Genomic DNA, 26,023 nt, shown 5'->3' on the forward strand with positions numbered 1-26,023 from the left:
TCCCGTTCGGCTGTTTATGTACATGGGACGGGAAGTGGTTAACAACATCCTGAAATCAGTCCGCAAAACGCGGTGCGATGTGCAAAATCAGATTGCATAGGTGTGAATACCCATGTGATCTGATTCTAGTGTGGCTCAAAAAAGGGTCCTGCACCTTTTTGGTGCAGATGCGGTGCGATTTGAGCCATACAAAATGTATGGCTCAAATCTCACCGAACAGAATTTGCATGTGATTTGCACAGGAATGCGGTGCGGTTCCTGTGCAAATCACACGCAATATGCCTCACTGCACAAATGTGAACCCAGGCTGATAGTGCACGTGATTTGTCGCTTGGTTGCTAAGTGATCAAGATTCATCAGTGTTTCATCTTGCTGGCAGAACCGATACTGACAATTGTTCTTAATGCTTTCCTGTGAAATGTTGCAGCAATTGCTTTTTTCAACTGCAAATTACTGAAGGAGAGTGATTTGTAGCAAACCACAACCCACTATTGTAGCAAACAGCCAGCTACTCTACGGTTAAACCACTAGCTACAAATCGCTGCTAATTACTGGCATTAGCGATTTGTACCAGCAATTAGTCCCTGCGAAGAAAAAAAAATGCTCATATGTCACCAGCCTTCAGGAACCAATCAAAACAAACGTAATCTTTGTTGTGATCTTGAGGATACAGCTAGAGAAGTCAGAAATTGTCAATTTAAGGCCCCTTTCACATGGGCCTGATTCTGCCCTGATCAGCAGGGGATCTGTGATTTTATCCCTGCTGATCAGAGCAGAGCAGGATGGATGTCACATTCGTGTCCATCTGTTTATGCAGAATGGACAAAGACAGAACATGTTGTGCTCTATAGGCCTCCGATCCAGCCTGTCAAATTGGAATAGTCATCTTCTATAATTTTTAGTGGACCTGATCAGAGTCGGAGGTAGGCGGATGTAAACGGACACAAGTTTGCTTACACCCGCCTGTCCATGGGGCTGCATGGACCTTCCATTCAGGTCCGCTTGTTTTTCATGCTTGTCTGATTGGGGCCTTAAAGCTATTTTACAGCTTGTTAAGAATATAATAATAACTATAGTCCATTGCCTGGGCACAGATGCACTTAACAGTTATGTGTAAATTGGAAATGTTTCATCGGTTTGAAACAAATCTTGCAAGTTGTTTCTTGTCATTTTTATTGACTCTGCCTTTTATAGCATTAAACGCAATCTCTGAGAAAGGAACTATTGTGCATGCAGCCAGTCACTTGTTAGATTAAGTAACTTGCTTCTACTATATCCGTTAGTACAGGGCTTGAAAAATCTGCTCGCCCGCTCGCCAAATGCGAGGAGAAATTCCTCTGTGGCGAGCGGCTGCAAGCGGCAAGCACAGATGAAAAGCATGGAGCGACTGCACATGTGCTCCATGCCTCATTGTGAAGCTGAGTTCCGGTTTACAACTTCCGGTTTCCGCAGCATCGCCATTACAGTGGCAGCCGCTGAGGGGACATGTGCAGGAGAGGTCCGCTCTCCTACGCTGAGAGGAGACACCCTCTCCACCACCGCGGGGGACTCGAGGCCCGCTCTCCACCGCCGTGGGGGACACGAGGCCCGCTCTACACCTCCTTGGGGGACACGAGGCCTGCTCTCCACTGCCTTGGGGGACACAAGGCCCGCTCTACACCTCCTTGGGGGACACGAGGCCCGCTCTCCACCGCCTTGGGGGACACGAGTAAGGTTTGTGCCTGGCTAGTAGGTCTGGACTCGAAATTTTAACCCCTGTGTTAGTATCTAGATTCATAATTATACTGTACGTTTTGAAAAATACACTTGTATGCGTGTACAAATAAACACTTGCGTCGGTTGTTATGCATGTATAGGTGCGCACAGCATTTTCTGTAATTCATTCTTAAGGGTAACAATATGCTGCACACCAGGACTACAACTGTCTTTTACTCTGTATACCTATGAGGGGTGTTCAAGTTAAACTGGGACTTTTGAGTTTATATAGTACAAGAACAAATTTCATGAAGTGCAAACTGCATTTATTTTTCCACATACTTCATTTGTACACTTATCCCAGCGTTTAACTAATGCCTGGAAAGCTTTGGCATAGAAATATTTGTCAGTGTGCCTGATAAATATTCACAGTGTTCACCATTTCTACAGAAAGATTCATCTCTTGTGCACGTTTACGACAGGTCATGCATCGGTTATCCAGGATCAGGCGTTCCATGCACTGAATGGTCACAGGAATGACTGCTGTGGGCTGGGAACCACCATGACTGGGATTTTCACTGACGGATGTACGGCCATCTTTGAAATGTTTACAGCATTCAAATGTCTTAGGCTAGGTTCGCACCAATGCAGTTTGCATTTGATCCATTTCTGCAGTGCGTTTTGTGGTGCATTTTGCATATGCGTTTTTGATGCATTTTGTGTTTTTTTTTAAAACTTGTTGCTGAGTAGGTTAAAAAGCAAAATGCATCAAAAACGCACTACATGCTTTTCTGCAGCGTCCCCATTGAAGTCTATAGAACCAAAAATGCAACAGTTTGCGTTTAAAAAAGTCTCTGACCCTTTCCAAAATATGCACTGAGTGAAAACGCGGACATGTGAACCTGTCCCAATTAGCCTGTTGTATGTTTCTGCAAAAGAACATAAAACACATAGGTGTGAACCTAGAATTACTGCGGCTGAGCGTCTCATCACCGTACTGTGCTTGAAGTCTTCTGTAGATATCCGTGGGTTTTATGCCTTTGTTCACAAGAAACTTCATCACCACACGCTGTTCCATGCACATACTAACACTGTTGTCTGCCATCTTAATTAACGGTCTCTGGACTGGCCCATGACATGTGCACCACCTATCAGTAATAGGACACACTTAGTACTGTGTGTAGTACCGCCATACTGGTATCACTTTTTATACCTGCAAAATTCAAAGTCCTGGTTTGACTTGAACGACCCTTGTATATTCTACAAATTATGGCCATGTGCAAGAGCCCTTATAATAAAATGACCCAGGGTGCATCAATGTCAAGTAACTTTTACTTAAATGCACAGATGTTTTACACTTTTAAAATTGTAACTGTTTTTCCTATTTTCACTTTAGAGATTAAATGCTTTAGCTGGGCTTGTCCGAGGCCATCTTCCTACTTTGCATAGAAATATTATAACTGCACTAATAACAATTGATGTACATGCAAGAGACATTGTCAGTGACCTTGTAAAGGACCAGGTAATGCAACCCTTTGTCATAAATGCATGACTCATCCAATTTCTTATATGAATATGTGTAGGTTTTCAAAAGCAATACCTGTAGCAAATTTATTTTACAATAATAAGCAAATTATTATTATTATAGTACAAAGTTTATATTACTTTTCACAGCCGCTTTACAATCTAAAGGGAGACAGTTTACAATCTAAAGGGAGAGAGTTAAGAAAGCCCTGCGCATAAAAGCTTACAATCTAATAGGGTGGGACAAGTGGTACAAAAGGTAATAACTGTGAGGGATGAGCTGATGGAAGAATTAAAAGTATATCTGGAATCTGGAGGGAATATCTGATTGCATCTCGGGGGATCAGGAAGGCGATTTTTTCCTTGCAGGAGCAAATTGGATCATGCTTTGCTGGGCTTTTTTGCCTTCCTCTGGATCAACAGTGGATGTAGGATTATAACTTTTTTTTTAATGGTTGAACTGGATGGACTTTTGTCTTTTTTTGACCTGACTAACTATGTAACTATTTGTATTAAAAGCAGGAGGTCATGAAAGGAGTGCAGAGGACGGTTTGGGTGATATTTGGAGACAAGATTCGTAAAGTAGCTTGGGGAAAGGTTGTCAATGGCTTTGCATGTTGTTAGTATTTTGAATTTAATTTGCTGGGCAATGGGAAACTAGTGGAGAGATTGGCAGAAACTAAGCAGTTGGTAAGACTGGTCATGATAGACTGAAGAGGGGTAGCCTATGGAGAGGTAGGCCAATGAGAAGGGAGTGGCTATAGTCAAGGCGAGAGATAACAAAAGAGTGAATGAGTAGCTTGTACTTTCATTACCTAAAAAGGGGGCCACTTTTAGAGATTTTACAGAGGTGTAGTCTGCAAGCTTTTGACAGTATTCAGATTTGGGGCTGAAAGGACAGGTCAGAGTCTAAGATTACACCTAGTACCCTGCCTGAGTGGAGGGACTGATAATTGTATTATTGATCTTGATGGAAAAGTCATGAAGGGGGCATTAGTGGGGGGGCAATATTACCAGCTTGGCTTTATAGTGACAAGATATCTGTAGGGCTGTTATTCTAATCAATGTTTGTATTATTTTTTTTCTCTCCCTCTCTTTCTCTATTTAACTTACTGTATAATATCCTTAATTTATTGTACAACAGATCTACCCTTTCAGTTTATGCTCCTTGTGCCTGCCACAATAGTAAGCCTGAAAAAAGTGAGCTATGTGCTGTATTTATCTGGAAAAAGCAAAATCTGTCCATATTTATTTTGTTTTTTCATTAACATAAATAATTTTATGGGAACAATTGAGGGATGAGAGACTTAAATGCATTTTGTGTATCACTGCTGACATGACCGTTTTGTTTATTGATCTGAGTCAATGGCTTGAGACGTGGGACCTTCATAGTAATGCAGGAAGTCACTAAGCAAGTTTTATGTGATGGATATGACAGTCAAAAAGGCCAGACGATGACATCTAATTGCATATACAGCACATCGTAAGATTGCAGGTTTTCAGATATACACCAGTGCAAAGATGCATTAGCTAAAACGCAGTTTGCCCAGTAAGCAGAATAAGTAATATGAAAGAGTTAAATGAAATAACAAAATATATAAAACAGTAGTTGTAATGGATGTGCCATTTTCAAAACAGGGTATATAGAGGTAAAACATTGAAACAAACTGCTTTATGATGACATTTACTTACACAAATCTGACCCAATATTTCCTTTCAGATAAAGTTAAAGGTTTTTTTTTTGTGTTATATAATTTTGTTTTTGTTTTTTGTTTTTTAAATTTAGGTTAGCAGCATTGACAGCTTTGAGTGGCAGAGACAGTTGCGCTATTATTGGGACCTTGATCTGGATAATTGTGTGGCCCGGATGGCTTTGTCTCAGTACACCTATGCTTATGAATACCTTGGTGCTTGTCCTCGACTGGTGATCACGCCCCTGACTGTGAGAATATTTTCCTAAGTTGTACAGTTCTAGGCTGTCATTTAAAAGGTGTACTGATTAAAAGTGCCGTGTACATTAAAGTAGTTGTAAACCTTTACACATACCCGGTTAAGTGAACTCAGGTGATAAACAGAGATGAAGCAAATCTTTCTATATAAGTTGTACCTGTTTTTCTGTGTTTTCTCTTCTCCACATCCTTTCAAAGTCCAGATTTTATAAAGCGTGTCTGAGCTTTCAGAAAAAAGGGAGAGAAGACATGAAATTACAGTCTGCAGAACTCAGTGAGAAGAGCTCTGAGAGTTGATTTGAGGGAAGAAACACCCTCCCCATTTCACACAGCACACAGGAACAGAGCTGAGACTGTCAATCACATGCTGTGTGCTGTAGGTCCCTCCTCTGACACCTTTTTGTTGGTGTCAGGAAAAAAAGAAAATCAAGGTCCCCTGGTGAAACATACAAATTTCAGCCCAGAGCTTTAGTGCTCTGGATTAAGACAAGTACACACTATAGATGGATATGCTTGGTTCATATTTCATGTCTAAGGTTTACAACCGCTTTAAAACAAATTGTTTTAGACTTAAGGCTAATAACTAAATACACCGAAAAAATACACATATGGGAGTTTTTTCCGTGTCAAAGGATTTGTATATTTGTCTATCCAGGTCTGAAATTTAAGGCAAATTTAAAGTCAATATGTGAAATTATCTTAATCCTCCTAAAAGTCAGATGTCAGTGGATGTTTGCTTAGGCCATAGGTAACATGTATCAGCTGAGTAACATTATTTTATTCATACCAACAAAGAAATAAATGTTTTAACTCAAAATAGGATGAAGCGATTTCATATTGCAGATGTTTGCCCAGTGGATTCACATGCAATGTGAATTTTATTGATAGGTCCACTTTAAACTGCACATTTGTACAGGCTCTTCTCATTTACTGAAAATGCTTAATCTGATTTTACCACACATGTCTCAAGCTTCTCACAGAGAGCCTGCCTTATTTCTAAACTGGAGGACATCCAGCATCATTTAGCCTTTTCCTGTCCAGCCTTTCTGTCTTGCCCCTTTTCTTCTTTGCATTTAATTTCATAGGGGCTCAACATGACAGGTGGGCATTACCTAGGGCAGTCTGCATGCAAATGCCATCTGCTTAGGAATGTCCACTCCTTAAAGTGGAACTAAACTGTATGTGAGCACCACAAATGGAACACTGTATTTACCCACTTCCCGACCGGCCGTTGTATATAAACGGCCAGACGGTGGCACTGCAGGGTCGGGTGGCCGTTTATAAACGGCCTCCCCACACCCTGCTTGTGCGCGCTCCCCGGGAGCGCGCAGCACCGCGATCCGGTGCCTGCTGTGTCCTCCGGACACAGTGAAACACTGATCGTCGGACGGGACCTCTGTACGAGGTCCCGATCATATGATCACTGATTGGCCAATCAGTGATCACATGCAAAGTAGTAAGCAAGATGTCACTTCTGACATCATTGCTTGCTACATGTGAAATTTGTGAATGATCACAGAGGTCACATGGTACAAGGTTAGTCACAACAGCCTTGTACCATCTGACAAGCTGTGACCAATCACAGCTCACTCAGTAGTTCTTAATGGCTGCAAGAATGCAGACAGAGAGAAAGAGAAATGATTGCTTTTACATCCTATATGGGTGTAAAAGCAATCAGTGTAAAAAAAAAAAATCGTCATCACCCCCCAAAAGTAGTACAGTGTCACCATGGTGACACTGTACTGTTAGGGTGACAGTATGTAAAAAAATAAATAAATAATAAAATAAATAATAATATAAAAAAAAAATAAAAATGTAAAAAAAAATGTTTAAAAATTCTAATGTTTGGTTATAAACTAATTTGGCTTATTTTTTTGTTTTTACTAAAAAGATAACGGAATACATTTTGGCCAAGATTTATGATGAAATATTATTTATTTGCAAAATTTTTTTTTTCAAAATTTTTGGACATTTTCATTTACGTAGCAAAACAAATAAAAATCCCAGCGGTGAATAAATACCACCAAAATAAAGTTTTATCTGTCTCAAAAAAATGGTAACAAATTCATATGGGTACAGTGTTGCATGACCACGCAATTATCATTCAAAGTGTGATAGCACTGAAATCTGAAAATTGCCCTGGTCAGGAAGGGGGTAAAAGTGTCCGGACTGGAAGTGGTTAATATATTTTTAATATTCAATGCTAACCCATCCATCCATCCATCCATGTCTTTATGCTTGCAGGCAAGTAGGCAGGAGGGTGTTCTTAGCTGAGAAAGCCCCTCCTTCCCATCTCCAGATGAAAGAAGAAAAAGCACATGAAGTCTCCTGGGATGCATGACATCATTTTGGCCTAGGCCAGAAACCAGGAAGCAACTAAAAAAAGCATTTAATAAAAAAACTGGTTAAAACAAGTAAATATAATAAACCTTCCTATCTATTTACTAATGCTAGCAGCGTAAGGTCTAAAAATATTAATGTTGATTGAGGGTCAATTCACACTTTGTGTGGTGATGGATGTTTTACTTCATATTAAAACGTCTGTCACCGCAGGGACACAGAGGAAACAATTGTTTCCTCTGTGTTCCATTCACACAGCAACGCTGCCTAGTGCTATGATAAAGTGCAGAGATGCTACATTTCATTGCAGTGCACCGGCCCAAATTGCACTGCAGTGTCAGGCAGCGCAATACATCGCATCGCATTGTACACTTCATTGTACACTTCAAATAAAGCTGGTACAAAACAAAAAAAAGGGACAGTACAGTGCACTGAATTGTGCATCACACTGCCCCCTAGCTAGCCGGTAACACAGAGCAGCCAGAACATTGAAACCGGAGCATTGTACATGTATGGATTCGTCCTTGGAGAGTTTAGTTCCACCTTAAGACTGATGTAAGCCCATAAAAGCATATTTTTATAGCTTCTCACAAAAACAAGCCCTTGCTTTCATTAGGGTTGAGGGCTTTTGACAGAAGTACTGAGACAGGGCGATGTGATGTTTTCAGGAAGCTATGTACAGCACCCTCCAGCCATGAACTGCGTGCATAACGAACATAGAAAGACACATAGACCTATTGGTGACAGCACTGGATCTAAAATAATGTACTGTATATATTGAAAACTATTTAAAAATGTTATTAGCATGCCCATGGGGTGAAGGGGAGAGGGCAGGGAAAGCAATATATATTCAAATTAAACTTCAGCCTAAAGGTGTGGAATCACTGGATGCAACAATAACTAATGCTGATCTTGTGGATCTGGTATAAAGAATGATAAAGACTCATATGATTTCATCCTCCTAAATACTGTATATAATTTAAAAAAATCAGCAGTGCGCTGAAGCTATACCTATAGCCCTTGTTGTAATTTTTCATAGTTTTTGGAGACCCCCTGATCTAGAATGATGTTAAAAGTTGGAAATTCTGTTTACAGATAATCTTTACAGTTGGTGATTAATGCAGAGCAATTTTTTTTTTTGCCTACCTAAGGACCGATGCTACCTGTGTCTCATGGGAGCACTTCAGCTGGATCTAGGTGGAGCCCCTGCTGGACCCGCAGGCACAGGAAAAACTGAGACCACCAAGGACCTTGCCAAGGCTCTTGCTATACAGTGTGTAGTGTTCAACTGTTCTGATGGGCTTGATTATAAGGTATGCAACTTGTGTTTGCAGTCTTTAATATGCACAATTTAGGTTACCAGTATAGGCAAGGATGAAATTAGGATGTCTCAGAAATATTTCTAGTCCTTTGCTAACATCTATTTTTCATACTTACCAAATGTGCTATTTAGTGTATTTCACAAAATACTACAAAATGTGGTATCAATAAGCAGATTTGAATAGTGAACAAATAATTAAAAGCTTAGGTCAATGTATTTGGACAACACAGCAAATTGATTTATCCTGATATTTTTTCTGTATATTGTAGATGATGGGTCGTTTCTTCAGTGGTTTGGCTCAGTCTGGAGCCTGGTGCTGTTTCGATGAATTCAACCGAATTGACATTGAAGTCCTGTCTGTAATAGCTCAGCAGCTCATTACAATTAGAAATGCAAAGGCAGCAAAGGTAACCAGTTACTGGTACACTGAAATATTAAAAGCACAGTCATTTTACTGTTTATTTTGTGTAAAGTAAAAAATTAAAGGCTCGTGTGCCAACATATGTATAGACTGTATGGCGAGCGCTACCTAAATATACCGTATTCAAATGAAATGTAAAAGCCACTAGAACACCAAAAAGGTAACCAACAGACCTTTCCAAAAGACTACAGAGATAAAAAGGTGCAGCGCTAGGAAATATATCTCTATTTATCTAACAGTCTTCACCTCTGGATTGTTTATTATCACCACAGACAGGATCCTGCAAGATTTATATGATATATATCTTGTGATCTGGATGTTTTACTTTATTGTGATTATCAATTATATTGCACACTGTGCCTTTCATAACAGTTTTGTATATTGCTCATAACATTTCAGTTGTCATTAGCACTATATTTCCTAGTGCTGCACCTTTTTATCTCTTTAGTTGTGTGCCAACATGTACCAGCTATTCAAGAGTTTAGGACACTGTGAATCTGTTGCAAAGTTGTTCAGGATTTGGGATTTTTTTGTGCAAGAATTGTTGATCAAATGCATATTCTCCCTCTAGCGTGGCTGAGTAAAATTTGTTTTACACACAGTATCTCTCTAAATTTATATTGCAGCAACACCCCTCAGGAATTTGTGGCAGATATAATCTTGATTATTGTGTTTTACAGAACAATTATATAATAATAGTTAGCACCCCTTGTCAAAAACGAATACATTATTTTGGTGATCTGCTGGTACAAGACCTTGGCACATTGCAGTGTTTATCACCTCTAAAATAGTAACCAAATCTATGATTAAACTGAAGAATATGGTTTTCAGACACATATTTGCCAACAAATATAACCATACATAATATACATGATATAAGGGTGTCCCATGCATCTCCATCCACAGGCCAATAACCAAGCCCACAAAAAAATGGGGAGGAAGGGGGCGCTTGTCCCTCTGAGTGAATGGCCATGAAGGGGTCTAAACTAATCAGTCTGGTAGGAAGAGTAGGCCTCTTGTTTTATATATATATATATATATATATATACACTATATTGCCAAAAGTATTGGGACACCCCTCCCAATCTCCTTCATGGCCACAGGTTTATAAAATCAAAGCACCTAGGTGTGCAGACTGCTTCTACAAACATTTGCGAAAGAATGAGTTGCTCTCAGGAGCTCAGTGAATTAAAGCGTGGTACCGTGATAGGTTGCTACCTGTGCAATAAGTCCATCCATGAAATTTCCTTTCTACTAAATATTCCACAGTCAACTGTTAGTGGTATTATAACAAAGTGGAAGCAACTGGGAACAACAGCAACTCAGCCACAACGTAGTAGGCCACGTAAAATGACAGAGTGGGGTCAGCACATGCTGAAGCGCACAGTGCGCAGAAGTCGCCAACTGTCTGCAGAGTCAATAGCTGAAGACCTCCAAATGTCATGTGGCTTTCAGATTAGCACAACAACAGTGCATAGAGAGCTTCATAGAATGGGTTTCCATGGCTGAGCAGCTGCATCCAAGCCTTACATCACTAAGTGCAATGCAAAGCGTCAGATGCAGTGGTGTAAAGCACGCCACCACTGGACTCTAGAGCAGCGGAGATGTGTTCGCTGGAATGTTGAATCATACTTCTCTGTCTGGCAATCCAATGGACGTGTCTGGGTTTGGTGGTTGCCAGAAAAAAGGTACTTACCTGACTATTGTTCCAAGTGTAAAGTTTGGTGGAGGGGGATTATGGTGTGGGGTTGTTTTTCAGGGGTTGGACTTGGCCCCTTAGTTCCAGTGAAGGGAACTTTTAAGGTGTCAGCATACCAAGACATTTTGGACAATTTCATGATCCCAACTTTGTGGGGACAGTTTGGGGATGGCCCCTTCCTGTTCCAACATGACTGCGCACCAGTGCACAAAGCAAGGTCCATAAAGACATGGATGAGCGAGTTTGGGGTGGAGGAACTTGACTGGCCTGCACAGAGTCCTGACCCCAACACGATGGAATACTTTTGGGATGAATTAGAGCGGTGACTGCGAGCCAGGCCTTCTCGTCCAACATCATTGCCTGACCTCATAAATGAGCTTCTGCTGCAAAGGGTGGGTCAACTCAATATTGAACCCTACGGACTAAGACTGGGATACCATTAAAGTTCATGTTCGTGTAAAGGCAGGTGTCCCAATACTTTAGGCAATATAGTATATATATGTAGTTGTTGATTTATTTCTACTTGCATGTGTTTTGAAAATGGATATTTATCTGTGTGGATGCTGACAAGATAAATCTCATGCTGGCTTCTTATATCTCTTGGGGATTGCACTAGTGGAACACCTACACCAGAGTTCTTACTTTGTCCATGCTTCTTCAAAGGTTTTTATAATGTGGAAAAAAAACATAATTTGGAAGAGCAGTTGTAAAAAAAAACGTGCATTATGGTCTTTTGGAAAAAATGTAAAAACATATACTCCAAAATCCTTGTTAACTGAATCTACATGTAAATGTGTCAAAAATCTAGATAAATGTTGAAAACCATGTAATATTATAATATGCTGAATACTAGCATTACATTAACTGTAATCAGAATATGTAGTATTTTTAGTATAGGTATTCTTTAAAACAGAACTGGATATAAATCTTGGTGTCATTTGTGTAGTCATCTCCTGCGAAGGTGCTGATGCTGTGCCATTGAGTTCCTATCCTTTGTTTTGTCTGTCTCTTGTCTGTCTTTAAAATGGAAGCTGAAGATCTGAGACTAGTGAGATTGATTATTGATAGAATGGAACCCAGTGTTGGTTCTTTAACCACTTGCCCTCCAGAGGATTTACGTTCCCTTCCTGACCAGGCCATTTTTAACGATACTGTGCTGTGTTATTTTAACTGACAATTGTGCGGTCATGCAATGCTGCACCCAAATGAAATATATGTCCTTTTTCCCACACAAATAGGGCTTTCTTTTGGTGGTATTTGATCACCAATGCGTTATTTAAATTGTGCGCTATAAACAAAAAAAGACTGAAAATTTTGAAAAAAAAAAACAATATTTTTGACATTTTGCTATAAAACATATCCAGTAAAAACATTTTATATAAATTTAGGCCAAAATAGATTCTGCTACATGTCTTTGCTAAAAAAACCCCCCAATACATGTAAATTAATTGGTTTACATGAAAGGTATAGCGTCTACAAATGATGGTATAAATAGTGGAATTGTTATTTTTATTTTTTTTACACTAGTAATGGGGGTGATCAGCGACTTATAGAGGGACTGGGTGGGAACTGACTAACTGCCACTGACATCTCCAGTGACACTAATACAGTGATCAATGCTAATAAAAAACACTGACACTGGGCAGGAAGGGGTTGACATCTGGGGCGATCAAAGGGTTAACAGTGTGTTCTGTTTTACAACGTGTTCTGTGTTTTTACTTGGGAAACATGCTGCTGTGTATTTTCTGCTTTGCAGGTTACTGCGGACAGGAGAGAGACCTGTGTTGTTTATACACAGGTCTCTTCCCTGTCAGTGTTACTCTACGATCGCTGGGTGCTGGTAGAGAATCTCCAGCTGGGACCCCGTGATTGACATCTATAGCCGCCAATGGCAGTGCAGGTAGGGAAGTGTGCGCATGGACACCCTAACCGAAAATGCAAATCACATATATATATACGTGATTTTGCACAGCCCTGCCACCCTGTAGCAGTATTTCTGCTATAGAGTGGCGGGCAACTGGTTAAAGTGTTACTAAACCCAGGACTCTGAATTCACTCTGTCTGGTCTCCCACAGTACACAGAACATGGAAATGCAACTATTTTAATAAATATAAACTGCTAAATACCTTTTCTCATCAGCAGTTGGAGCAGTCTTGTGACATCTATCAGTGTCCAGCAGAGCACTGGTTAAAGCTTGCAGGAGGAATTTTCTTTCTGCTCTAGGAGGATGCAAAACCCCTGACCTCTGTCTGGATAGTGCTGATCACATGCACTCTCCCAAGAAAAAAAAACCTCTCTAGCAAAACACACCAAACTGAGCATGTGCAGAATGTCTCTGCACAATATCTCTTATCAGGAGATAAGAGAGGGGCACTGGAATAAGCATCAGAGAAGTGAGGATCAAATAGCCTTTTTACACAATGCAGAGGATTAACCCCTTAGGTTCCATAGTGAGTATAACAAGCATGATTTATTCCATATACAGACTGCTTTTACTGTTGTGGGTTTAGTAACACTTTAACAATTTGTCCTTCTGCCTTTTAATTTTAATAAAGCTATTAGTAATGTTTTGCTAAAATACATAAATGTATGATGCTCTCTATTTATTTACAATACATGACATGCTCTCCTCTGCTTTGTTTTTAGCTATCCAGGTTCATGTTTGAAGGCCGTGAGATTAAGCTGGTTATGACATGTGCAGCATTTATCACAATGAATCCTGGTTATGCTGGAAGGACTGAGCTGCCTGACAACCTCAAGGCTCTCTTTAGACCATTCTCTATGATGGTACCAAATTATGCATTGATTGCAGAGGTAAATACATGCACAATAATAATATAGTTTATCTATTCATTATCAAACTGTGGGACTATATACACACACTGGTATAATGATCTTACATTTTTACAAATTCTGTGTTTTAATATGTATTGGCGTAGTTATATTTATATATACTACCTGAAAATATTTCCCTCCATAAAGGAAAAGAGACACATATGCAAGATAATGGCATTACAACCCAATCATGCAATCAGGGCTGGCAAGAGCTCTCTGTTTCTACTCACCATGCCCACCATGCAACACAAGAGTCCTTCCATGTAGAGAAAGTCAGCAGCCACGTGAGGTTGAATAAGATGCTCTGTCTGGAATATGTGTAATGCTTGGATGAAATAAAGAGAAATTTGATTTATCCTCACCTGGTTGCCGACCTTGTCTACATAAAGGAAAAAAGACCTCTGGGTACTTACCAGGTGTATATGAAAGATTTATAAATGCCTCATCAAGTGATTTGTTGGCTCATCACCTTACTCAAAACACACAGCCTTGCACAATATCATTTTGGGACTCTTCTGGATGTGGCTGATAGTTGTAGTGAGTTTTCACAGGGGTAATTTCATGTAGAGATGAGTAGCTTCAAATTAATCTGTGTGTGTAATTTGAGTTTCAGTTATTGAACATTGTGCACAAAAGGCCTTTTCAGCAATTTAGATAGGTCCAATTAGCATGTGAAAAGTAGCCCAACACTTCACCTGCTGGGTGGAAATCCTAAATATCAAATATTAACAAAATGAATAAAGAAGATATGATCAAAATGTACATTACCTTTAGGCATATGCTTTTGTGTAGGACAGGTTGAAAAACTACATATAGTTGCCATGTATAAAGTTTATTCTTTATTTTAGGTAAAATTAGTCTAACTGTAACTGTCAAAAGACATAACCCACTTCTGAAAGGCTTCATCCTTTCAGATCCAGATCATCTACAGATCCACTTCTATATATAAGCCTATAGCATTAGTCACTTCTTTTACAATAGTTGCTAAACATATTATTTATCTTTTTCAAAATGATTGCTATAGTAGTTTGAGACCTTATGGAAAACAAGTGCCATGAAGTTTCTAGTCATAAAGGCAGGGCTTAAAATTGTAAGTCCTGAGCTACTAGCCAGGCCTTAGAGTTACTCACCACCAACAAACACACACAAACTGAGACACCTGTACACACACACAGACATGTACATACACACAGAAACATTTACACACACGCACAGAGACACATGTATAAACACACAGGCACGTACAGACGCGCATACACACAGATACATGTACATACACAGAAATACACACGCACAGACACATGTCCATACATGCACATACATACACACATGTACACACACATACATGTACATACACGCAGACACATGTACAGATACGCATATGTACATACACACAGACACATGTACAATTGTATATGCATACACAGACACGCACAAACACACACACATGTGCACGTACACACACACACACACAACCCACCCTCCATAAAAAGTTGCAGTACTTCGTTGTTCACTCACAGATCCGGGTACTGCACTCTAGGGGGAGGCAGAGAGCACAGCACACACTCCTTGCTTTGCTTTCACTGCGCTCAGCTATTGAGCAGTCTGACGGCTCCCAGTGCCAGTTACAGTTCCGGCCTCAGCTCCGAGCCTGCTCAGCAAGATGGCCCTGGGGGACACACTCGCCCCCACCATAATTTCAAGCCCTGATAAAGGTGTCTGGTTTTCTTTAAAACACATATAGGAGAATACTTGGCTGTTTAGAAAAAATCAGTTTGTAGAAATTGCTGCAATATTGTGCTTTTTTGTATTGGTATATAGAAGCAAACATTTTAAAACAACACACATTGATTAAAAAATGTAAATCAAGCAAATCTCTTTCAGAATATCTATAAAAAAAATTACGTGGTTATAGCTTACCTTGAAAAATGACAGATTTGATGCAGTTGAATGTAGACTAACGCTGATAATTTATTGCAGGTTATTCTGTATTCTGAAGGATTTGAGTCCAGTAAAGTTTTGGCCAGGAAGATGACACAAATGTATAAACTGTGCAGTGAGCAGTTATCACAACAAGATCACTATGATTTTGGAATGAGAGCTGTAAAATCTGTCCTGGTCATGGCTGGGTAAGGAATGGGGTAAAATTTTATAAATATTCAATTACTATTGAAAGGAATGGATACAGCAGAATTGTATATTCTATTTTCTTAGGTTCCAGACTGTTGTCACACATTTAGAAGAAAAGTGCTTAATTTTGCTATTGAATTAAATGATAATTCCTGCAACCCACTCACTGTGATTGATTTACTAAATGAGTATAAAATGAAAACAGAATGTTCACTTAGCTTAGTAAATATTGTAAAGTTTTGTTTACTATGACTATCCAATCATGTCTTCTCATTCCCGAAACCCTACTTCACAGAAGCTTTTGTATACATGCACTTTACTGATGATAACCAATAAACTGGAAAACAGCTGCATCCAGAAGGAATAAATGGCTGTGTAATATTAGACTGTATCTATACTGTAAACCAGAGGTTCTAGGTGTACAGATGGCTACGAAGCATAAAGGAATTTGCATACATTAGCTTTGCTCACTATCCTAAAATGAGAAATAAACCTTTTTAAAAGCTTATGGGATTTGTGATGAAAGCGAAACATATACTGTAGATACCCTCTATTTCAAGAAGTCACTACAGTGATTTGCACTTGTTCAGTGGGGGCTTTTCATTTCCTTTTGGTCCTCCTCTCCAGAATCTGTTATGTCATGGTAACCAATCAAGCACAAGGTAAAATACACAAAACAAAATTTTGCTTGTTCAAGTTAAGATAGTTGAAGTTAATGGAGCATCACATTATTCACTAACCTAAATTAGATGTCTACAAAGTGAAAATTCTGTACTCCTTTAATAAATCAACTTTAGTGTCTGAATATACGGATTCAATACACTAGAGATCTATGGATTTCAAGTGCTTGTCACTGCTACTATATAGCCATTGTTGATTTCTTAGTCATGGAGTTCGTCTACTGAAACTGCAAATGATCTCAATATCTTTAACGCAAGCGTTATGATGTATTTACATGGTACAAAATAATGACTAGTCCATTAAAAGTCAGAAAATGTAAGAAATTTATGGCAAAGTGATTTATATTTTTAATATTCTTATACATTTATTTGTTCCTTTCTTTTACCTTGAAAGCTCACTCAAAAGAGAACATCCAAATTTAAATGAGGATGTTGTCCTTATTCGTGCTTTACGGGACTCAAATCTACCAAAGTTTTTAACAGATGATGCTGAACTCTTCAGGTGAGCCACATATACATAAACATAATAGATTATTATATGTTGATCTATTGGCTGTGGATCAATATATGGAATGTGTGTGATCTATTTTCTTTATTGTGGGTGTTACAAAAAAATAACCAATAATATTTGTATCAGAATGTTGACTAAAAATGCTGCCAATCTCAATACAATGATGCCATGTTTGATAAAATTATCACAATATGTGTTAGTATTAGCGCCCATGAAAGCAGTTATGGTAGCTATGGTCTTGTTCATGAGTGTATGAGTGAGTTCATGAGAGTTCAATGAGTGTATCATTAGAGACATTACTAGTAGAAGAAAGGAACTGATTCCACTGAGCTTTAATGGGGACTCACTTGAAATATTATGTATTTTTGGGACCCTCAGCACCTGAAAGATACAAATAATATAAAGACAGCAAAAATGGTACAAGGTTTCTGTGTTATGTTTCTGTGTATGACAGACATGTAACCTCAAAAGAAATACAGACTGCTCCGGAAAAAGATGGTGTTGTTGTTTCAAGGAGCACAATACGGCGGTACTTGAACAAAAATGAGCTGCATGGTTGAGTTTTCAGAAAGAAGCTTTACTACGCCAATTCCACAAAAAGCCCAGTTACAATATGCCAATTACAACACCTTGACATGCCTCGCTGGGCTTTCTTGCGGCATTGGCACAGTAAAGGCTTCTTTCTAATAACTCGACCATGCAACTCATTTTAGTTCCAGTATTGTGCTTCTTGAAACAACCACACCATCTTTTTCCAGAGCAACCAATATTTCTCCTGGGGTTAATTGTGGGTTTTTCTTTGTATCTCAAACAATTATTTTGGCAGTTGTGGCTGCAATCTTTCTTGGTCGACCTAACCTTGGCTTGGTTTCAAGAGATCCCCAAAATTTCCACTTTCTAACAAGTGATTGAACAGTACTGACTGTCATACCCACATGAAAGGAAAATATATTTTAAATATATCTTAAAAATATTCTTCCCAAATATATTGACATATATTTGAAATGCTACAATTTTGGCCATATTCAATATACTTCAAAATATATTTCAATAGAAAAAAAATTATATATATATATATATATATATATATATATATATATATATATATATATATACTGTATTTTCAAATGCGTTTTTATTACAATATATATGAAATATATTTTTTAAAATACATTTCAAATATACTGTATGTCTTTAAAAATACAAATCTACTTAGGAAAATACTTGGGAAGAATATTTTAAAAATATATTTAAAATATATTTTTCTTCCATGTGGGTACTTAAGGCTTTAGATATCTTTTTATATACTTTTTCATCTTTGTAAAGTTCCACTACCTTGTTACTTAGGTCTTTTGACAGTTCTTTTTTGCTCTCCATGACTCAGTATCTAGCCTGCTCAGCGCATCCTTGAGCTAACAAACTCATTGACTATTTATACACAATAATTGTAATTTGAAAAGCCACAGATTTGGGAAATTAATCTTTAATTGCCATTTTAACCTGTGTGTGTCACCTTGTGTATCCGTACCAAGGCCAAACATTCCAGGGTGTGTAAACTTTTGATCAGGACCATTTGGGTGATTTCTGTTATCATTAGGATTTAAAAAGAAGCCAAACAACTATGTGATAGTGAATGGCTTCATATGATCACTATCCTTAAATTTAAGACAACTTTTGGCATGATCAGTGTTAATTTCAATATCAATGCCAAAATTTCACGATTTCTACCGGGATATGCAAACTTTTCAGCACAACTGTGTGTAAAGGAATTACATGTGGAAAATAGTTTCTAAGGTAACCTATAGGGTAAGAGGTGTTTTACTACTAGTAGGAAAACAAGTATCTACTGTAGCAGGAAATTCAAAATTAAATTATTTAGAGGCAGGTTAAAAAAAAATAAATAAAAAAAGGACACACTTAATGGAGCCCTTAGTTTTTTATCTGCAGTCAGCATTCTCTGATTCTACAGACAATTATGTAGTAGTTGAGTGAAGTGTTTTTAATACCATTGAATGATATCTTTCTTGTGTTCGTAGTACAACTTTATTAACATAATACTTTTGAGTCCCAGTTTCGGATAAAAAGATTTTGCTTTTTTCTCAGTGGCATCATATCTGACCTCTTCCCTGGAGTTATTATTCCTGAACACGACTATGGTTCTTTACAGTCTACCATCATAGATGTAATGCTTGCCCGGGGTCTACAGCCTGTGGCTAGAATGGTTCACAAAGTTATCCAGTTCTTCGAAACCATGATTGTGAGGCATGGTGTCATGCTGGTCGGTCCAACTGGTGGAGGAAAAACAACAGTTTACCAAATCCTTGCAGATGCACTGACCGCCTTATTTAATGCCGGTGAAACACATCATTTTTACCAACCTGTTAAAACATACGTACTCAATCCCAAATCAATCACAATGGGTGAACTATATGGAGAAGTTAATAATTTAACTTTGGAGTGGAAGGATGGGTTAATGGCACTAAGCGTTCGAGCAGCTGTGAATGACACATCAAAGGACCACAAATGGATTGTTTGTGATGGCCCAGTGGATGCTTTGTGGATTGAAAACATGAACACTGTCCTGGATGACAACAAGATGCTCTGTTTGGCAAACAGTGAAAGGATAAAATTCACGCCACAGATTCATATGGTCTTTGAGGTAAATCTTTATAACATGGTATGTTTAAGCCTGACTAATTGGCCATCAGAGTTGCTATGTGTGTGGAAACATTTAAAGGTTATAGTCATGATTATGGTTATGCATTTTGATTAAAAATTGTAAGAATTAGTCAGCATTAAATGCTTATTCTGGCAAAACATAACTTTTTCAAATATTATAACTGATCCCTTGCTGTATTTTTCTAATTTTGCGTAATGGCAAAAATGGCATTCGTCTAGGAACCATTTCCTGTCTAAAGGAAACCACGGTTGCTATTTTCACATGATGTTTGGGTAAGAGCTATTTTTATTTCCTTATACTGGAATGTGAGGCTAAGTAGCATTAATCTAAATAGCTGTATAGCTAAGTAAATATACAAAATTTCTACTGTAACCACCATCTGGCTTTCGGTATATTAAACAGTTTAATTGAGCTAATAGAGAGCACTACCAATGTACCTCTGTCAGTATAACTAGATATGAGCAGACTGATTTTGCCACAGAATTACAAATTTTTTGTTTTTTACTCATTAATCTCCTTAGGTGAAATTCTCACGTAGAAAAATTATTTCAATTTTTTTTTTATTTATTTAGAAGATTTTTTTAGGTGTTCTTTATATTTGTATATTTGATTGTTATTTGTGTACTGTAGATTTAATTTTTTTTCTTTCTTTAAAAAAAAAGCATAAAAGGAGCTGTTTTTTGGCACAATGACAGGTCCTGAATATCTGCATCTGTAACCCTTAAGAGCCATTTAAATCCACTGCACCCTTAAAAGCCATTAAAACCACTTTAATTTCTTCTCCCCATTGTCTCCAATGCATTTTGCCATTTTAGAGAAATCGCTCTAAGTTTTGCTCCTCCCTATGTATATCCAGTTATGTTACAGACAGGCAGGCTATTACAGTATAAGGTATTGTACTGTTCAATATCGCATTCCTACACACTCTTACTGAAAACTTTTTACTTGCAGGTCCAAGATCTAAAAGTGGCATCGCCTGCCACGGTAAGCAGATGTGGCATGGTTTACATTGATCCAGAGGAACTGAAGTGGATGCCATACGTGCAGACCTGGATAGCTGGCCTACCAAGCAAAGTAGGTGCTCGATCAGCACTTTCTACATGTGAAGTGATTGATTACAAATACATTTAAGCATTACAAAATGCAGGCTAGCATTACAGTCTGCCTAATAATGGCCTAATACGCTGCTACATCTCATATATCATCATTACATTCCCCTTGCACATCTTGTTAATTCTACTGTCCTGATTTACTCAACCTGCCATTACTCTTTCCTCCACCTGGCAGTGAGCCATGATTTTATTTGTCAGAATGAGAAGCCACAGCAGATAAATGCATGTGGAAAGCTAGGACAAATTACTGTGTACTCTGTACTAGTTCCTAAGGGAAACAAAATATGCAAGCAAGCTTCTTGTGACTTTCCTCCTTGCTTGCCTCTTGCCTTCACAATTACTCAGTTATGATCATATTTCCCCCTCCTGTTCTTCCATATTTATCTCTGCTGAAATCATTTTCCCATGATATTATCAGTTATCATTCTACCATAATAGGAAATGGTTTCTACTAACTACCATATACACACAAAATTACATAACAGATCAGCACTGATTAATCCATTTATTTAAATGGTTAATTTATTTTTAAATCCTTGGGAAAAGGGCTGTAATAAGTTAAAACCCAAACCAATCAAAGCATAGTGTAGTAGAAATAAAGCATTTTTGATTGATTCACCCAATATCTATCTATCTATCTATCCATTCAGTCGTATCCGACCCTTGGCGATTGCATGGACCATCACTTGTATGTGACTTTTCCATGAATTCTCTTAGCAATTATTTTTACAGGGTAGGTTGCCAGGTCTTTCCCCAACCCCTTCCATCCAGGAGATCCCGCCTGGCCAGGGATGTCACGCAATAGAAGCAGCATAAATACAAATAAAGTGCTCAAGTGCTAAAACATATATGCATAAATAATACGAATAAATAAATACATTAAAAAGTTCAATTCATAAAAGTGAAAACCAAAAACGTGCTGTGAAATCAGTATATAAGTCCACCAAATAACTGGGTCCTTCTTTTCAGCCAAACCACCATGTGATTGGATAGACCTTCCACATGTGTCAATAATCAGCAAAACTCCACTTCAGTTACACCATATGCTCCAAAGAGATCACTCCCAATCCAGTGACACTCACCAGATATTATGGCTTATCTAACACTGATAAGCAGCAACGCTTGTGGTGAATATCAATCACAGTTATGGTTCTTCCTCCATAATGGCTGTGCCCTTCAGTAAACAAATGGTCATATAATGGTAGGAAGTCCTCCATCAAAATCAGTCCACCGCAGGAAAGAAAATAAGAAAGAGCCAATAGTGTAATACCTCTAAAATTCAATTTATTATAAAACCAGTAACATACTCACAAAGAGTTATTGCATACCCAACACCAATAATCCCACAATGGTGGGGTGTATCGCATCTGCAGTGTCTCACCCGTCCATCCTCGCTGGCTGCAAAAGGAATATGTCAGTTGTAAATAATACTTGTGTGCCCTCACCCTGACGCATTTTGTCACCTAACTTTGTCAAAGGGTTCTTTAAAGAACGTATTATTACGCATGATTTAAAACAGCACCATTTTTTTCAGATTATAGCACATATGGGTTATGTGCTGAAAGCACTATAGATTTGGTGTTAGTTTTATTTGTTTTTTGTATTTCAATGGTTTTTATTAATTTTAAACAGTATAAAACAGAGGCAACAAAACACGCCCACGCAGGGGCTATCAATTGCACCGATAGAAAATGCATAATAGAGCAGACAACGCTCTAATTCCAATAAGGCAAAACGTATGCCCACGTAGGGGCTATCAATGGCACATAGGTAACAATAACATCAGTGAAACTCAGATTATTGCAACTAAAGACAGCTGTCCACTGTCACATCAAAACAAACAGAAAAGGAAAGAAGAAAAGCAGAGAAGAAAGAAAGAGAAAAAAAAAAACACACACCAGAGAGCAAGGGTCCATGAGCGCCAATACAAAACTCCATCACCTCCCTACACTGGCCGGGGGGAGCGTGGGAAAGGCATATTGCAACCATGGCTCCCATATTTTCAAAAATTTATGTTGAGAGTCGTTGCATATACTCGACATCTGTTCATTGAGCATCATAGTAGTCATACGATCCCGCACCCCCTGAAAAAGTACAAACGGACTCTTCCAGGCCTGGGCAATTGTCCTAGTGGCCGATAAAAACAAATAGGAAGCCAACCGCTGCTGACGAGCCAAGAGGCCCGGTATGGGGCAATAAAGCAAAGCATACCGAGCATCCCGGCGTATGAAGAGATGAAACAAAGTGAAAAGGAGGCCAAACACACGAGACCAAAAACGAACCAACCTCGGGCATGACCACCAGATATGCAGTACATCGCCACGATGGCCACAACCCCGAAAACATCGATCACTACAGGCAGGGTTAGCCTGGGCCAAACGAGCCGGCACCCAATACCAACGAAACAATACCTTATAGGCTGCTTCCAGCGTGGTTGTATTAAACGAACATTTAGCTATGAGGGACCAGGCTTTATTCCAGTCCTCCGGATCCACAGCCATTCCCAGGTCGCGTTCCCACTGAACTACATATGAAAGAGAAGTGTGCGACGAGCATCTGTTCAAAGCTGCGTAAAGAAGGGAGATAAGGCCCGGGGCGCCCGGACGCTGCTGGCAAAGCCGTTCAAAGGCAGATGTCTGATATGGGAAAGCAGAAGTGGCCCTCAGCGAGAGTAGCCAGTGCCGCAATTGAAGGTACCGAAAAAATTCCGCTGGGGGAACATCCCGAGACTCCCGGAGGACATTCCAGGTGGGAAAGGACCGAAAAATCAAAAAGTGTCGCACCTGTGAGAAACCATGAGCCACCCACCAAGAAAATGCCCTCGGGTGATCTAGACCCGGCGGGAAAAGAGGGTTATTAACGATTGGAAGCAAGGGCAGGAAAGGTGACATCAGGCCACTGGAGTAACGTACCGAGTCCCAGACTCGTAGGCCATGGAGCAACATCGGACTCAGCGCCGTAGGGCGCAGGGCAGGGGGAAGCCATAGAAGTGTCGATAGTGCGATAGGGGCACAATTAGGCAGTTCCAGCAGGACCCAGAGAGGAACATCGGAGGAAGCGTGCAACATAGACAGCGGGGCAATTTGGCTCGCCTGATAATACTTAGTTACATTGGGTACCCCAAGACCACCTTGGAGTCTATGAGCAAAGAGCGTATTTCTAGAAACTCTGGGATGCTTATTGGCCCAGATAAAACGCATAAACTTCGCCTGAAGCAACCGAAGAAAATGAGGGGGAACCCGCACTGGGAGGGTGCGAAAATAATATAACAATTTCGGCAAGATGGTCATTTTCACTGAATGAACCCGTCCTATCCAAGACAGGTGCGGAAATTGCCAGGAATGCATAAGAGAAGATAAGGATCTAAGCAAAGGATAATAATTTGCAGCAAAAAGGGAGTCATAGGTGGGGGTCAAGCGAATGCCCAAGTATTCAAGAGAAGAGGAAGCCCACCGGTAAGGGAAGTGGGATTGTAGGCGCGAAACCAAATCTGAAGCCAAAGTAATATTGAGAGCAACGGTTTTATCCAAATTAATACGTAGACCCGAGATCAAGGAAAAGCGCTCAAGAACCCGTTGCAAATTAGGAAGTGTCGTCAGAGGATTAGTAAGGGTCAAGAGGGCATCGTCCGCAAAGAGGCTCAGCTTAAACTCCTGTCCCGCGTATGGAACCCCCGATACATTGCAGTCGGTCCGGAGCGCTAAAGCCAGTGGCTCAAGCGCCAGGACAAAGAGCGCCGGGGACAGCGGGCAGCCCTGCCTCGTCCCTCGCCCAACAGGAAAGGGATCCGAGAAATACCCAGCATATTTACCGGAAGCCGAAGGAAAGGAATACAAGGCTTGAATCCAAGAGAGAATAGAATCCCCGAAACCCCAGCGAGACAGCACAAACCGCAGATATTCCCAGGATAGAGAATCAAAAGCTTTATATATGTCCAAGGACAGTAAGAATCCTGGTATTTTCCGTTGTTGCAGAAAATGTATAAGATGGACCACCTTACGGACATTATCACCCGCCTGCCTCCCGGGGACGAACCCTACTTGGTCCCTGTGGACCAGGCTACACAAATACTTATTGATGCGAAAACTAAGGATCTTGCCCAATATTTTCAAGTCTTCATTAAGAAGAGAGATGGGCCGGAAGGCTTGCGGTTCCTGGACATCAGCGGTCGTCTTAGGAATCATAGAGATATGTGCCCTAAGTGCGTCCGGAGAGGGCAAGGAGCCCTGTCGTAACTCATTAAAGTAGGCAGCTAAAAAGGGCGCCAATAGGGCTGAGAATTTTTTATAATAGAGACCGGAGAAGCCGTCTGGACCTGGGGCCGCGGTGGACCGTAAAGATTTGATTGCTTGTAGCACTTCTGGTACGGTGACACCTGCGTTGAGGGCCACCTGTGCTGCCTCGGTTAATCCAGGAAGATGGAGGTCCTGAAAGAATGCCTCTGCCTGGGCCACAGGGAAGGGATCTGGGGCAGCATAGAGGCGCGAAAGGAAGTCCGAGAATCGGGAAACAATCTGCTGGGGATTAGAAGTACAGCCACCCGTGGAAAGTCGAAGCCGAATCGGTTTATGGGGTTTCCCCACAGAATTGAGTTTCCTGGCTAGCATGGGACCGGGCTTATTAGCACAGGAATAGAATTTATGTTTGGTCCAACGCAAGGCCCGTTCCGCCTCCGAAGAGGCAAGGAGGTCCAATTCTGTCGCCAGAGCGTCCCGAGCGCGTTTATGGGCCACGGATGGAGATGACTTCCAACACGCATCCGCAGAGGCCAGGAGAGAATGAAGCTCCGAGAGTCGACGTTCCCGCTCCCGCTTCCGGACTGCAGCCAGCTGTATAACATGACCCCGCACCGTGGCCTTATGCGCTTCCCATAGGGGCACTGCTGAAGAGACCGATCCCGAGTTTTCCGTAAAGTATGTCCGTAAGAAGAATTCTATTTCTTGGCAGGTAGCCTGAGTGGTCAGTAAAGAGTCATTGATGCGCCAATGAAAAGGGCGTCGTTCTGACCCGGAAAGGGCAAGGAGGAGTACCAAAGGATCATGGTCTGACCAGGGTGAGGAGGGAATAGTTATCCGCCGGACCGAGGGGAGTTGCTGGACCTGCATGAATATATGATCAATTCTAC

General features: G+C 40.0%; 1 protein-coding gene across 1 annotated transcript in view; it reads left to right on the plus strand.

Moving 5' to 3' along the window:
• Nucleotides 1-26,023, plus strand: part of DNAH6 (dynein axonemal heavy chain 6) — a gene marked incomplete at its 5' end in the record, with an annotated part of 237,814 nt that overhangs the window by 11,584 nt on the left and 200,207 nt on the right. The window contains 9 exons of the mRNA XM_089670117.1: nucleotides 3,092-3,217; nucleotides 5,006-5,161; nucleotides 8,660-8,821; nucleotides 9,099-9,236; nucleotides 13,597-13,764; nucleotides 15,766-15,914; nucleotides 16,990-17,097; nucleotides 19,210-19,765; nucleotides 20,738-20,860. Of these exons, the coding sequence (XP_089526243.1) occupies nucleotides 3,092-3,217; nucleotides 5,006-5,161; nucleotides 8,660-8,821; nucleotides 9,099-9,236; nucleotides 13,597-13,764; nucleotides 15,766-15,914; nucleotides 16,990-17,097; nucleotides 19,210-19,765; nucleotides 20,738-20,860 (1,686 nt within the window). The remainder of the gene's footprint in view (nucleotides 1-3,091; nucleotides 3,218-5,005; nucleotides 5,162-8,659; nucleotides 8,822-9,098; nucleotides 9,237-13,596; nucleotides 13,765-15,765; nucleotides 15,915-16,989; nucleotides 17,098-19,209; nucleotides 19,766-20,737; nucleotides 20,861-26,023) is intronic.

This window comes from Staurois parvus, unplaced genomic scaffold (assembly GCF_062004578.1).
Source record: "Staurois parvus isolate SC_StPar_1 unplaced genomic scaffold, SC_StPar_1.0 ptg000086l, whole genome shotgun sequence".
Lineage (NCBI taxonomy): Eukaryota > Metazoa > Chordata > Amphibia > Anura > Ranidae > Staurois > Staurois parvus.